Below are 14824 nucleotides of genomic sequence, written 5' to 3'. Positions count from 1 at the left end.
CAAGAAAAACCAAGCAGGAGGCATCACGATACCCGACTTCAAAGCATCCCACAAAGCTACAGAAATTAAAAAAGCATGGTACTGTCAAAAAACTGATATATTGATCAATGGAACAGAATTTGATCCATATACATACAACCAACTAATTTTTGCCAAAGGTGCTCAAACCATATGGTGCAGTAAGGACTGTCTCTTCAACAAATGGTGCTGGCAAAACTGGATTTATATATATAGGAGAATGAATTAGATCCAACCTCTCACCACATACAGAAATCAACTCAAGATGGATGGAAGGCTTAAATTTAAGACCCTAGACTATGAAGTTGCCAGAAGAAAACATAGGGGAGGGGCAGGCGCCATGGCTCACTTGGTTAATCCCCCATCTACAGCACCAGCATCCTATGTGGGCGCCAGTTCTAGTTCCGGTTGCTCCTCTTCCAGTCCAGCTCTCTACTGTGGCCTGGGAGGGCAGTGGAGGGTGACCCAAGTCCTTGGGCCCCTGCACCCGCATGGGAGACCAGGAAGAAGCACCTGGCTCCTGGTTTTGGATCGGCACAGCTCCAGCTGTAGCGGCCATTTGGGGAGTGAACCAACGGAAGGAAGACCTTTCTCTTTGTCTCTCTCTCTCTCTGTCTATAACTCTACAAGAAAGAGAGACAGAGAGAAAGAAAGAGAGAAAGAGAAAGAGAGAAATAAAGAGAGAAAGAAAAGAAAAAAGAAAAAGAAAAGAAAAACATTGGGGAAATACTCCAAGGTAATGGTATAGAGGATGGCTTCCTGGCCAAAACCCCCAAAGCACAGGCAAGAAAAGAAAAACTAAATAATTGGGGCTATAACAAGTTCAGAAGCTTTTGCACAACAAACGAATCAGCAGAGTGAAGAGATAGCCAACATAATGTGAAAAAATATTGACAAGCCATCCATCTGACAAAGGATTAATATCCTGAATATCGGCAACTTTAAAAACAACAGAAAAACAACCAGTCCAGTTGAGAAATGGGCAAAGGAGTTCAGAATAGAGTTCTCAAAAGAAAAAAAGATAGCAACCAAATATATGAAAAAATGTTCTACATCACTAGCCATCAGGGAAATGCAAATCAAAACCACACTACCTATCACCTCACCCCTATCAGAATGACTAAAATCCAAAACACACAGAGTAAAAAATGTTGGTGAGGATGTGGACAAAGGGGAACACTTGTGTACTGTTTGTGGGAATTTAAATTGGTGCAGCCACTGTGGAAAACAGTGTGGGGATTTCTTTAGAAAAAAAAAAAAAAACAACTAGAAACAGACTTGCCGTATAACCCATCAATGCCATTACTAGATTTATACCCAAAAGGCTTGAATACAAGGTTTCGAAGAGATACCTACGCCACCATGATCATAGCAGAACTGTTCACAATAGCCAAAAGTTGGAATGAACCAAGATGTCCATCATCAGATGAATGGAATAAAGAAAATGTGGTATATATACACAGTGGGATATTATTCAACTATCAGAAAGAATGAAATTCTAGCATTTGCAGCAAAATAGATACAAGTGGCAAACATAATGTTGACTGAAATAAGCCAGACCCAGAAAGACACATACTGCATGTTCACCCTTATATGTAGGAGCTAAAATTCAAAAACAAAACAAAACAAAACAACAAAACAACAAAGAGTAAGAAACAGCTCTGTGTATCAGTATTGCTGTGAAGCCAAAGGTTAAGAATGTTATACTACTATAGTTTTAATGATCTGTGATAACTTTGAAATTTACTGTAAACAGGAAAAAGGGTCATTTTTCTATTCAATTATTGTTTGTAGCTGTTGTCTATATTCCCAGTAAACTTGGCTTTTTTCTTCTTGTTGAACTTCTTATTTGGCCTAGTATTAAGCCTTTTTTAACTGTAATGTAAATTTAAAATATGTTATCTCAAAAACTAAAAAGAAAGAAAGGGATTGGGAAGGACTGAGAGAGGAGAGGGAAGGAGGAAGGGAATATTATTATGTTTTTAGAATCGTATCTACAAAGCACACTGACTCTCTGAAAAATGAACTAAAAATTAAAGTTAAGAAATTTTTAAAGAAAAAAGGTGTAAGTCAAATGGAGGTGCTGCAGTTGGAGCATGATCTGGACCCCAACTCACGCAGATGCTCAGTGCCCAAGTCTATGTTAATGATTAGTCCAGTACTGTAAGTGGTTGACAGATTCAGAGTGGAGGCTTCATCCAATCACAGTGGCTGGAGATGGGCCTAGGAGGAGGTCTTTAGGTCACTGGGGGCTTGTCCTTGGAAGCAGACTTTGCAGGAAGGTCATTATTTAGGCTAGGCATGCTCCTGGAAGATGACTGCTAATAGATACGGGGTTTCTTACTGGCTGCTGAAAATGTCCTAATCTTAGATGGTGGTGACAATTGCACAGCCTTGTAGGCACACTGAAAACTCAACTGTTACCTATCAGGTGGGTGGATTTCACTGTATATGAATTCTATTACAGTAAAGTTGTTCTTTAATAAGAATACTACCTGGCCCATGATGATATCTATTTGCAACTGCTAACACTTGTTTCATTTTTCTCCTCAGTGGAGCACGTGGCCTTTATTTGGAAGGCCGACTGACAGACGGAAGGGGAGAGAGAGAAAAACCTATTCGCTGGTTCACTCCCCAAACATTCAGGACTGGGCCAGGGCAAGACCAAGAGCCAGGAGCTCTATTCAGGTCTGTCATGGTGGTGGCAGGGGCCCATGTATTTGGCCCAGGTGCAGTAACAAGAAGCTAGATCAGAAGTAGAGCCCTTTGGACTTGATCCAGACACTCTGACACAGGATGCAGGGATCTCAAGCGCTGACTTAAATTGCCACACTGCCAGTCCCTGTGATTATTTTTATTTACTAAACAACCAATGAATTTTTTCCACATTTTTTCATAGAGTTGTACTATTGCCATGCATCCTTATTCGGCCTCAATGCAACAAGCCAACAACGTTCAAAAAGCTGAGAATCTATATAGGAAAAAACCTGGGGTAAACTTGCCTGCCAGGCAAGGGGATGCTTATCACATGTAAGGGGGCACCTAGTGCAAGCCCCTATCGCACCCCTTAGTACCTGCAGACCACCCACTGTCTCCAGATTCAGTTTTGAACTAAAATGGAAGCACTAATGCTAAGTGAACTCTCTCTCCGCTCATACCCCAGCACAGTCTCTGAGAGCTGCCATTCATTTTGAGGCACTTCCAGAGATTTTGGCTGTGATTTATGAGAGGCCTTTGAGGCCGGCTAATGCTGGTCACAACCCCAAGTCCTTGATTACTACAAATGAAGCAAAGCCAAAGAAAACAATGCTGAAGGCGGAGTCCAGGCAGAGTTAGCCGACAGTGTCATCATCACTGTTTCATTTTGCAAGACCATCAAGTAGCTTCCCTGGAATGAATAAACGCCCATGGACATCTCTTCAGAAGGAAGCTATCATATTTTTGGAGAGGAAGGAGAGGAGAGAAGGCCAAAAGAAACTGCTCTCTGAAGCTGCATTCTTAACTAATTTGTTCCGAATACCTTCCAGTCATACATGTGAGAAATGACATCTGAGGGCAAAGGGCTACAGTGCAGAGATAAAACAAGTTGAAGGTATTTAAAGTACTTGCCAAAGAAAAGTGCTCATCTGATAAAAATTTAGACAGGAAGGATGCCAAAAACCATGAGAGACACAACTGAGAGATGTGATGAGGTGATTGCTGCTCCAGCTGTCAGACTTGTCAGTGGTGTGGAGATGCCAGATTTTAACTCAAATGCAATGTCAGCCCAAGAGCTGCCTCTATTTCCCTGATGTCTTGAGGGGAGCCAGCTCTGCAGTTTCCTCTTCAGTAGGCTCACTGAGCCCCAGCCACCTTACTCTCCCTGTAGTTCCTGCTCTAGCCCCTCCAATTCAGAGGGAGTCTGGGCTCCACCCGGGTCTCCTGGAAGTTCTCTGCAGGCAGTGAAGTGGGCCATCCTGGAGATGACTTCATTTGTTTCCCTTCTCCATGGGCACATTGTCTTAACTATAACACAGATTTACTATTTGGGGCCAGTTCAAGATGAAAATTTGCTAGTTGGTTTGTCTCCTCTTCAAAAATGAGATTCAAATAGGAAGAAGAGAATATAATCTGCCATCTTCACCATCGCCATGCTCAATGGGACCAGTAGGGTAATACCTGGATTGGAGTTGTGTGGTGAAAAGCAGGAAATGAAGGGGAGTGGATGGCTCAAACTGTCTTAAGAAGGGTAGAATTTTCCATGTCTGTCTTTAAGGGTCCCACAATCTCATAAAGAATGGTGATTTCTCCTCTTTCACAATTTGTAATTTGAACCAGATTAGGACTCTGTGATATAAATGACGGTCACACAGACCTAGGCATGTATGGACTACGAATCTGTGGGCCATACTGGGGTGTTCTACTTGCTTAAATTTGTAAGGCAAATGTATAAGGAGAAAGCATGAAAAAATATGAGAAAAATGACTAAGGCCCTGGAAGTACATATCTCTTTAAAGTTCTATCAAGGAAGTATGTGATATTCCAAGAGTTACTTTCTTAGGCCATTATAAAATCACCATCATCATATCAATCATCATATCATAGCTTTTTCTCTGTTACGCCTGCTGACTTAGAGTTCTCTCACATCTCCTTGGTGTGACAAATTCTCCTTGGTGTGAGAAATACCCTTATTTAAATCCCAAAAGCAGTCCCCAAGGAAGCTTCAGGAGCAGGACACTCAGACAATGCTAATGAGTTCCTTATAAGGATGTCTTGACCTATATGTGTCTCTTGCTTACAGGCAGATAATAGAGTCTGAAATATAGTAAAGGAAACCCAAAAACTTCAAAAAGATGCTGAGTCCAATAGAAATTTATGATACTCTCAACTGCAGCCAAGATAGAATAACACGGATCAGATTTACTCCTTCCTTAGATAAAGCAACTGGACAAAATCAATGAGAGAACAGCTTTCAGACACCATACCTAGGGCAGCCCAGGACAATGTGCCCATGGAGAAGGGAAACAAATGAAGTCATCTCCAGGATGGCCCACTTCACTGCCTGCAGAGAACTTCCAGGAGACCCGGGTGGAGCCCAGACTCCCTCTGAATTGGAGGGGCTAGAGCAGGAACTACAGGGAGAGTAAGGTGGCTGGGGCTCAGTGAGCCTACTGAAGAGGAAACTGCAGAGCTGGCTCCCCTCACGATATCAGCTGAGGACTAATGAGCGCATGTGTGTGAGGAAGCCTTGGGAGTTTCTTGAAGAGAACTAGGAGCAAATTACCGGAGGGGAGGAAGCAGTTCACGATCCCTGCAAATCACGATCTAGCAAATCATGGGACACTGGGTAGAATATTCAACAGGAGGACAGAATTACCACAGACCAAGGCTTTGTTTATTTGTTCTAACTAGTAAGCCTTGAAAAGCAATATGTCAAGGAAAAAATAAAAGGCATATACAATGTAAAAGAGAAAAATAGCATGAACTCATTTAGCAAACAACTTGAATGTCTACTCGGAAAACACCAAGGAATCTACAAAAGAACTCCTGGAATTAATAAATGAGTTTAATAAGGTGGCAGGACACAAGATCAATATGAAAAAAATCAATTCCATTTTCTATATACTGACAGTAGGCAAAGGGGATCTGAAATTAATAATGAAATAGCATTTATAATTGCTCAAAGAATGTGAAATACTTAGATATAAATTTAATGAAGTAAAGGATGTATATGCTTAAAATTACAAAACATCTGTGTAAGTAATTTTTAAGAGGTGCAAACACCTGGAAAAGCATACCATGTTCAAGGATGGGAAGACTCAACATAGTAAGAACACCACTACTTCCTAAAATGATCCATTCAGCTTAATGCAATGCCTAGAAAAATTGCAACAAGTTTCTTTATAGACACAGAAAAACTTACTGGATTTACATGGGAAAGAAAACACATAACCAAGTGCAAGAACTCATCAATGTTAAAGTTTATTATGTAAGTGTAGTAGTCTGGATAATATGGTTTCATGCATAAATATATATATATACTGATCAATGGAACAGTATAAAGAATTCAGAAAAAGTTTTACACAAATATGATCGATTAGTTTTTTTTTTTTTTTTACAAAAGTGCAAAGAAATCAACAAAGGGGAAAGAGCCTTTACCATAACTGGTGCTAGGGCAACTGGACAGTCATCAGAAAAAACAGCAAAAACAAAACATCATTAACCTAAACTTTATACAATTTTCACACAAAATGGGTCTTAGATGTAATGTCTTAGATGTAAAAGACAAAACTTTAAAACTTTTAAAAAAGAATATACAAGAGTATTTCATAAAGGTTGTGGAAAATAGAATGAAAAGATATGGGCCAGCACTGTGGTGCAGTGGGTAAAGCCACCCCCTGTGATGCTTGCATCCTATTTAAGTACCAGTTCCTGTTCCTGCTGCTTCACTTCCAATCCAGCTCCCTGCTAATGGCCTGGAAAAAGCAGTGGAAGGTGGCGCAGGTACTTGGGCCCCTGCCTCCCATATGGCTCCTGGCTTTGGCCTGGCCTAGCACTGGCTATTTCAGCCATCTGGAGAGTGAACGAATGGATAGAAGATTTCTCTCTCTTACTCTGCTTCTATGTAGCTTTAACTTCCAAATAAGAAGTAATTCTTCTTTAAAAAGCAATATAGAGTTTGGTGTAAAAGTTTTTTGAAATCCAGGCATAGCTTTTGCAATACACATTTTTCAGGAATTTTTTGAAGATCCCTCATGGCAGATAATCTTTGTGATCCAAGAGTAGGAAAAAACTATTAGAAATGAAACAAAAAATACAATTCAAAATTGATACATTGGGTAGCAACAAAATAAAAAGCTGATCATAAATGATCTTGTCAGAATGTTTGGAAATAAAATATTAGAGACATAAGTTAAATAAGAAACCAAAAGATAAATTAGAAGGTATTTTAAAACTAGCTGTAAACTAAAATATGATATATAAAAATCTGGGGAAATGCAAATAGATTATTACTTATAGCAAATTTAATGGCACTAAAGGTGTATATCAGAAAGACAAAAGGATCTGGAATCAATGACTTCAGCTTTCACCTTTAAAATTCTTTTCAAAGGGCAGGTGTTTGGCAGAGGTAAGATACCACTGTGTACTCCCATGTCCCATTCCTCAGTGTTTTCGCTGCTCTCCCTCCTGTTGCAGCCTCCTGCCACGGTGCGCTCTGGGAGACAGCAGGTGACAGCACAAGTAGCTGGGTCCCTGCCACCTAGTGGGAGATCAGAGGGAGTCCCCAGCTCCGGGGCTTCAGCCTGGCTCAGTGCTCCACGTTACAGGCATCTGGGAAGTAAACCAGTAGGTGGGAGACTTTTCTGTCTGAGTTTCAAACAAATAAATTAAAGCTTTTTAAACTTTAAAAAGACGAGGAAGTAAACACAAAATAAGCAGCAAAGAAACAATAAAGGCAAAAATCAATAAAATGGAGGACCAAAAAAATCAAGAAAAAATCTATGGAAAAAAAGGTGACCTTGGAAAAGGTTAAGAAACTCATACATCTCTAGCCAGATCCAATCTGTAAAAACAAGAAATAAATTACTAATGTCAGGAATGACAGACATTAGATCAATGCAGATTCTACATAAACTAAAAAGCTAATACAGAAAAAAATTCAACAACATATCCATAATTTTATCACTTTAGATGAGATGGACAAATTACTTCAAACATACAAAATATCAAAGTTTATTCTAGAAAAAAACATGTGGCCTGAACAGCACCATATATTTTTAAATGATTTTTTTACCTAATAACTCTCCCTAAGATCAAGTACATGACAAGGATGGCCCTTTACCATTTCTATTCAATATATTACTGGAAGTTTCAACCAATACAACAAATGAAGAAAAAGAAACAAAAGAAAATCATACCAGAAAGGAATAAGTAAAATGATTTTATATATAAAATGCATGATCCTATAAAAAGGAAATCACACACAGTATTTTTCATAAGCTCCTAGAACTAAAAATTAAGATAGCAGAATACAAGATTAGCACACAAAATTAATTCAATTCATATATAAAGCAACAAAAACAGAAATAAAAAAATAAAAGCACAAAATATAAAATTTTGTAAGGAATCAATTTGTAAACTGAAAATTGCAAAAACATTCCAAGAAATAAAAGAAGCCTAAACAGAGAAATATAACATGGACATAGATGAGAAAATCCAATCATTTCATTGTTACCAAAATGGATGCATAAAGTTAAACTCAATCAAAACCTCAGTAGTAATTTATTTTAGAAACTGACAAGCTAATTCTAAAATGTACATAGAAACTCAAAGAACCTAAAATAACTAAAACAGCTTTGAAAAGGTTCAACAACTTCAAAGAACTTGTACTGGTTTATACACAGGATTCAATATAAAACTACCGACATTGAGATTGTGTGGTACTGGCATCAAAATATAGGTCAAAACAAAACAGGAAGTCCAGAAACATATCCACATGTATACAATTAGTTGATGTTTCACAAAGACACCAAGGCAATTCAGTGGGGGAAAGGATAAGCATTTAAACAAATGGTGCAGGAGTAATTAGACAGTCATGTGGAAAAAAAAATCCTTCATTATCATCTCACAGTATATACAAAACTTAACAAGAAAGCAACCATAAAGTTCAATGTGAAGGCTGATAATGTAAAACTTCTAGAGGAAAACTGGGGAAAATGAAAAAGTGTATTAATCTCAAGTTTGGTAAATGCATCTTAAATATTTCAAAGCAAGAAATAATTACAGAGAAAAAATTTTAAAAAGGCTTTATTAAGGCAAAATACTATTACTCTTCAAAAGACACTGTCCTGGAAAGAAAAAAGAAACCGTAACCTATGAGTTATCATTTGCAAAACACATGTCCCAAAGACTTCTATCCAAAACACAGAGCACACTCTTATGACTCAATAAAGAAAAAACCCACAATAAAAATTAGGCCCAAGGTGTACAATACACTTCTCCAAAGAGGATAAAAGCAAATAAGCAAATGAAAATATTGAATAACTAAAATCACAATGAAAAATTGTGACCAATTTTTTTTAAAGATTTTATTTATTTATTTGAGAGGTAGAATTACAGACAGTGAGAGGAAGAGACAGAGAGAAAGGTCTTCCTTTCATTGGTTCACTCCCCAAATGGCCCCAATAGCTGGAGCTGCACCAATCCAAAGCCAGAAGCTTCTTCCTGGTCTCTCATGTGGGTGCAGGGGCCCAAGCACTTGGGCCATCATCCACTGCTTTCCTAGACCACAGCAGAGAGCTGGATTGGAAGAGGAGCACCTGGGACTAGAACTGGCATCCATTTGGGATGCCAGCACGGCAGGTGGAGGATTAACTTACTGTGCCATGGCACCGGCCCCATGACCTATTCTTAAAATAGCTACAATTGGCCGGCGCAGCGGCTCACTAAGCTAATCCTCCGCTTCGCGGCGCTGGCGCACCGGGTTCTAGTCCCAGTCCGGGCACCGGATTCTGTCCCGGTTGCCCCTCTTCCTGTCCAGCTCTCTGATGTGGCCCAGGAGTGCAGTGGAGGATGGCCCAAGTGCTTGGGCCCTGCACTCCATGGGAGACCAGGAGAAGCACCTGGCTTCTGCCTTTGGATCAGCGCAATGCGCCGGCCGCAGCGCGCCGGCCATGGCAGCCATTGGAGGGTGAACCAACAGCAAAGGAAGACCTTTTTCTCTGTCTCTCTCCCTCACTGTCCACTCTGCCTATCAAAAAAAAAAAAAATAGCTACAATTAAAAAAGAATGAGCAAAGTAAATACTGTAATGCTGTACATGAAATGATGTAAATTGACAGAATCCACACTGAGACCAAACAGATCCACAATAAAGGACTAATAATACACCCATAATAAAGCACTATTCTACGCATAATAATTTATGATATTAACATATCCAGAAAAGATCCATAATAAAGGACTAATTATGATACAGAACTAATTATGATATAAACCATAGCCCAAGTTCTATATTAAGTCCTGATTCATGGGATCACTAAGCATTTTCAAGAAGTGTAACAAAGCTCTCACTCACATTGGACCCACTTCCTACAGAAGGCAAACTAAAACTTGTGGATATCAACAAGAGCCTTAGTCTCACACACATATTAAAAATGTCATTTCTTTTTGCAAACAAGTTTCAATAATCCTAACTGACCCTATATCTCACATATCTCTAAATAAACACCCCGGAGTAAACATATAATAAAGCATCTACTAGAAGATTCTAAAAGGAAATTAAAATGGAGAATTTGGGGCCATCGCTGTGGCATAGCGGGTAAAGCTGCCACCTGCAGTGCCAGCATCCCATATGGGTGCCGGTTCGAGTCCGGGCTGCTCTGCTTCTAATCCAGCTCTCTGCTATGGCCTGGGAAAGCCACAGAAGATGGCCCAAGTCTGTAGGCTCCTGCATCCACCTGGAAGAAGCTCCTGGCTCCTGGCTTCGGGTCGGTGCAGCTCCGGCCGTTGTGGCAAATTGGGGAGTGAACCAGCAGATCAAAGACCTTTCTCTCTGTGTCTGTCTCTCCTCTCTCCTGTGTAACTCTGACTTTCAAGTAAATAAATAAATCTTTAAAAAAGAACTTGATGAGGATCTTAGCAAAGGATGAGTATGACTTGGTAAGGATCCCTATTTTCCCCTGTTTTTGCCTTCCTTATATCCCATTCTGGGAGCTGTATCAACCCCCAAACAGAAACTTTTAACAGATTCAGCCATAAGAACTCCTACAGAGGAACATGTTTAAGAATTACAGTAGACCTTTCATCAGAAACTATGTAAGCAAGAATAGAGTGGTATTAAATACTTAAAGTACTGAATGGAATTATCCTTCAACGAAGACAAAAAAATGAAGACATTTTCAGCCAAATAAATCTGAAAACACACATTGCCAATAAATCTATCATATGAAAAATGTTAACAAAAATTTTAAGAACAAAGGAAAACTACATATACCAAGAATTCAGGTATACATGAAGGAAAGAAGAGTGCTGGAAAAGGATTAAGTAAATAAAAAATATTGTTTATTCTCCATCAATCTGAAAGATAAATACTTGGTTAAAGTCATAATAATAATACTGTTTTGGGGCCGGTGCCACGGCTCAATAGGCTAATCCTCCACCTGCAGCGCCGGCACACCGGGTTCTAGTCCTGGTCGGGGCGCCGGATTCTGTCCTGGTTGCCCCTCTTCCAGGCCAGCTCTCTGCTGTGGCCCGGGAAGGCAGTGGAGGATGGCCCAAGTGCTTGGGCCCTGCACCCCCTGGGAGACCAGGAGAAGCACCTGGCTCCTGCCTTCCGATCAGCGTGGTGCGTGGAGGGTGAACCAACGGCAAAAGGAAGACCTTTCTCTCTGTCTCTCTCTCTCTCACTGTCCACTCTGCCTGTCAAAAAAAAAAAAAAAAAATACTGTATTGGGTGACTATAACATATGGTTAAGGAAATAAGTGACACCAGTTTCACAAGAGACTGCTGGAGTAATTATTACAAGATACCCACATTATTCATAATGTGGTACAATATTATTTGTAGGTGGACTTAGAAGAGTTGAAAATGTATATTATAAACTCTAGGCCAAGAACTGTAGGTAATTTTTTCAAGAAATTTATTTGATATTCTAAAAGAGGAGAGACAGAGAATCATATAATATTCAGTTAAAACCAGGAAAGGCAGCAAAAAGAGAAAAATAAAGAAAAATGCAACAAATAAGAAACAGTTACACACATGGTGTATTTTAATCAGATTGCAACAATAGACATTTTATATGAGAGTGGTCTAAATACACCAATTTTAAGACTGGGATGGTCAGAGAGTTACGGAAAAAATATATCAAAATGGGGATCGAGAAAGATGCATTATGTTAAAAATTTCCCACAAGAGGGCTGAGAGTAGTTACAGCAATTTCAGAAAGGAGATTTCAGTAAATTAGAAGAAACAAGGAGAGGCATTAAATAATGGTACAGGGATGACTTCTCCAAATAAGAATAGCAGCAATTAACATGTATGCACCTAACAAGAGAACATCAAAACACGTAAGTCCAAAATTGGTAGGAATGCAAAGAGAAATAAATGAATAGAAACAGAAAAGAATCCAATTAAAGTTGTATATGATGCTCCATCTATCCACATGTGATATGATAACATATACAGATAACCACACAGAACTTAGAGGAAACCTAACAGGACTAATAAATGACTATCTGGATCACAGATCCAAGGTCAGTATGCAAACATACATTATATTTTTATATTAATGGAAATTAAAAGTTAAAATTTAATCAGTAACTCTACTTAGCACAAAAACACTGTGATATAAATCTAACAAAATATACACAGAATTCTAGGCCAAAAACTATCAAGTACTAAAAGATAAAATCAAAGATGACTTAAACAAAAAGAAAGTCATATCAAGTTGATAAATTTACAGATTCAACATTATCAGGTTGTCATTTCTTCCCTTCAGTTGATCTGTGGTTTCATTTCTACCCTATAAAATTTTAAGAGTTCAAAAAATGGCCTTTAAAATTTCCAGAAAAAGTCAAAGGGCTGGGAATTTCTAGGACAATAGAGACAGTGGAGAGGTAGAGTAGTAGCAGAACAGCTTGATCTTGAAAACGAAAAAGTCTATGAACTGGAATTCAAGGTTGTATGGAGTGATTTGACTGCATAGAAAGTGAGTTGAATGCACAAAAATATTCATCTTTAATACAACTGCATACAAGAATGTGAGGATGCAAAAGAATGGCTCAAAGCTATCTCTTAAACCACTGACCAATTAACAGGGCCATTCCATTTAACTTGCAATTTCTTTCCCTTCGCACGTCCAGTGATCCTTGTCAGATACGCAGAACTAGGAAGAGGAAACTTTTCCAGTTTTCGGAGCATAGAATTTGGCTTATAAACAGTTTGCCAAGCAAACGATTTATATTTTCTTAAAGAAATCTTTACAAAAGTCAGCCTCCACGTCTGCCAGCACCGTGCTGAGAATGCTATCAGAACCACCACGTCAAGGAAAAGCAACTTCAGGCCTCTTGCTGAAGGTCGAGCAGAGTCTCTAAGGGTCAACGTACTAAGGCTACAATCTCAGTATTAGAGATACATCTGATCAAGTCAAAGTGTACAAATGAACAAAGAAAACTGACCGAAGTCTTTATTCCCTGGTTTTAATATCATTTAATGGATTAGTAGAAAGAAGGAGGAAATCAAGAAATCCTCATGACCTATACTAATCTATCTTTATATACTGATGGATCCCAAACTTAGAGATTAATAAGCTTTAAATTAGTGCTTCTCAATTCTGAACAGCATTAGAACAACCTACGACCCAACTACTTCATTTTCTATTCCTTTCCCACTATCCATGGCATTCAGCTCCTACCCCAGTGACACAATTTCTTCTCTCTCAAAACACCTCTACTATGCCAGCTATGGTATTCTTGAGAGGACAATTCTAAAGAAACTCCAAAAGTCCATCCTTCACATGCACAGATATTCACAGAACGTCCAAACCTCCTGCAAGTTATTCCCACTGAAGCGGCAATCTGTCAAACCAACGAACTGTTTTATTTCATCCAGACAGAATTTATCAAAAATAGACAAACTAATTTTTAAGCTATTGGTGAACTGAGAATTCCATGTAGCCCACAAATTATATTCTTGGCTTTGTTACTAATGCCATATATCGATTATGTTAACATAGGTAAGACATTAAGTACATCTAAACCTCAGTTTCAACATCTGTAAAATGGAGAGGTTGGCACAAGATTGATTAAATCTTACTTTTAGACCTTCCATAATTCTAGAATTGACAGAATCTTTCACTTTCTAATGCAGTATTGTTGTGTTAGGTGAAGTATTAAATTGTCAGTCTAGGTATACAATAAATCTCGGTACAACGTGAAAATAACACCTTTATGGAGTTTCCTCGGGATTTAAGTGCATAATAGTAGAAAACAGTGCATTCCAACATTAATTGTTCTAGTAAGACCTAACATGTTTAGGGGAGACCTCAATGATGAACAGAAGTTCTTATGCATTTCAAGCTTCATTTACTATCAGTGAAGTCAACAAGGAAGGTACACAATACTCGCCTGGTCTCTGTCTCTTAACCTCTCTGAGACTGCTTCCTGGCCTCCCAAGTAAGGATCATGATAATCAAAGTAAAAGATTAATGGGAAAATTAAATGAAATGATATGAGTAAATTGCTTAGCTTAGGACATTATTACTCATGAGAAATTCTTTGAGAATCATAATTGTTTTTGCTGCAGAGTTTACTGACTTGGCAAATTCTTAACAAATATAATAACCAGAAATAAAATAAGCTAAGGCTAAATTATCTCACTTTCAACAGGCCAGTTAGTGGAAGGGAAGCAAGGCTAAGGCATACAAGGTTCATAAGGTTCAATTTCAGAAAGTCAAATGAGAGACAAAACTCCCAACTGCTTCAGTCCATGTATAGTCTTCTTTTGGATGCAATAAGTCAAACAAAGTGCATTTTCTGAAGAGCACATACTATTAAGATTTATTTTATTTACTTGAAAGTCACAGTTAAAAAGAGAGAATCTTCCATCTATTGGTTCATTTCCCAGATGCCTCCAATTTGCAGGGGTGGGGCAGGCCAAAGCCAGGAATCAGGCGTTTCTTCCAGGTCTCCCACTTGTGTCAGGGGCTCAAGCACATGGGCTATCTTCTGCCTTCCCAGGCCATTAGCAGGGAGCTGGGTTGGAAGTAGAGCAACTGGGACAGAAACCAGCACCCACATGGGATGCCGGCATTTCAAGAGGCAGCTTT

At 39.0% G+C, this 14824-nt stretch overlaps 1 protein-coding gene and 1 long non-coding RNA gene across 11 annotated transcripts in view; one reads left to right on the top strand and one right to left on the bottom strand.

The window, feature by feature from the left end:
* LRMDA (leucine rich melanocyte differentiation associated) overlaps positions 1–14824 on the bottom strand; it is a 1125029-nt gene that overhangs the window by 54092 nt on the left and 1056113 nt on the right. The window contains exon 5 of one of the 10 annotated variants that reach the window (XM_089313517.1): positions 11039–11417. The exons of the other annotated variants lie outside the window; for them this stretch is intronic. Within the exon in view, the coding sequence (XP_089169643.1) occupies positions 11182–11417 (236 nt within the window). The 3' untranslated portion in view covers positions 11039–11181. Of the gene's footprint in view, positions 1–11038; positions 11418–14824 lie in introns of those variants that run through there. 10 annotated transcript variants of the gene reach the window in all.
* LOC149122032 (uncharacterized) overlaps positions 1–14824 on the top strand; it is a 55414-nt gene that overhangs the window by 20755 nt on the left and 19835 nt on the right. The window lies entirely within an intron of this gene.

This window comes from Oryctolagus cuniculus, chromosome 15 (assembly GCF_051225735.1).
Source record: "Oryctolagus cuniculus isolate XC-2025 breed Fujian yellow rabbit chromosome 15, ASM5122573v1, whole genome shotgun sequence".
Classification (NCBI taxonomy): domain Eukaryota; kingdom Metazoa; phylum Chordata; class Mammalia; order Lagomorpha; family Leporidae; genus Oryctolagus; species Oryctolagus cuniculus.
Note: the sequence above shows the minus strand (reverse complement) of the source record. Positions and strands in the feature narration are given on the sequence as shown.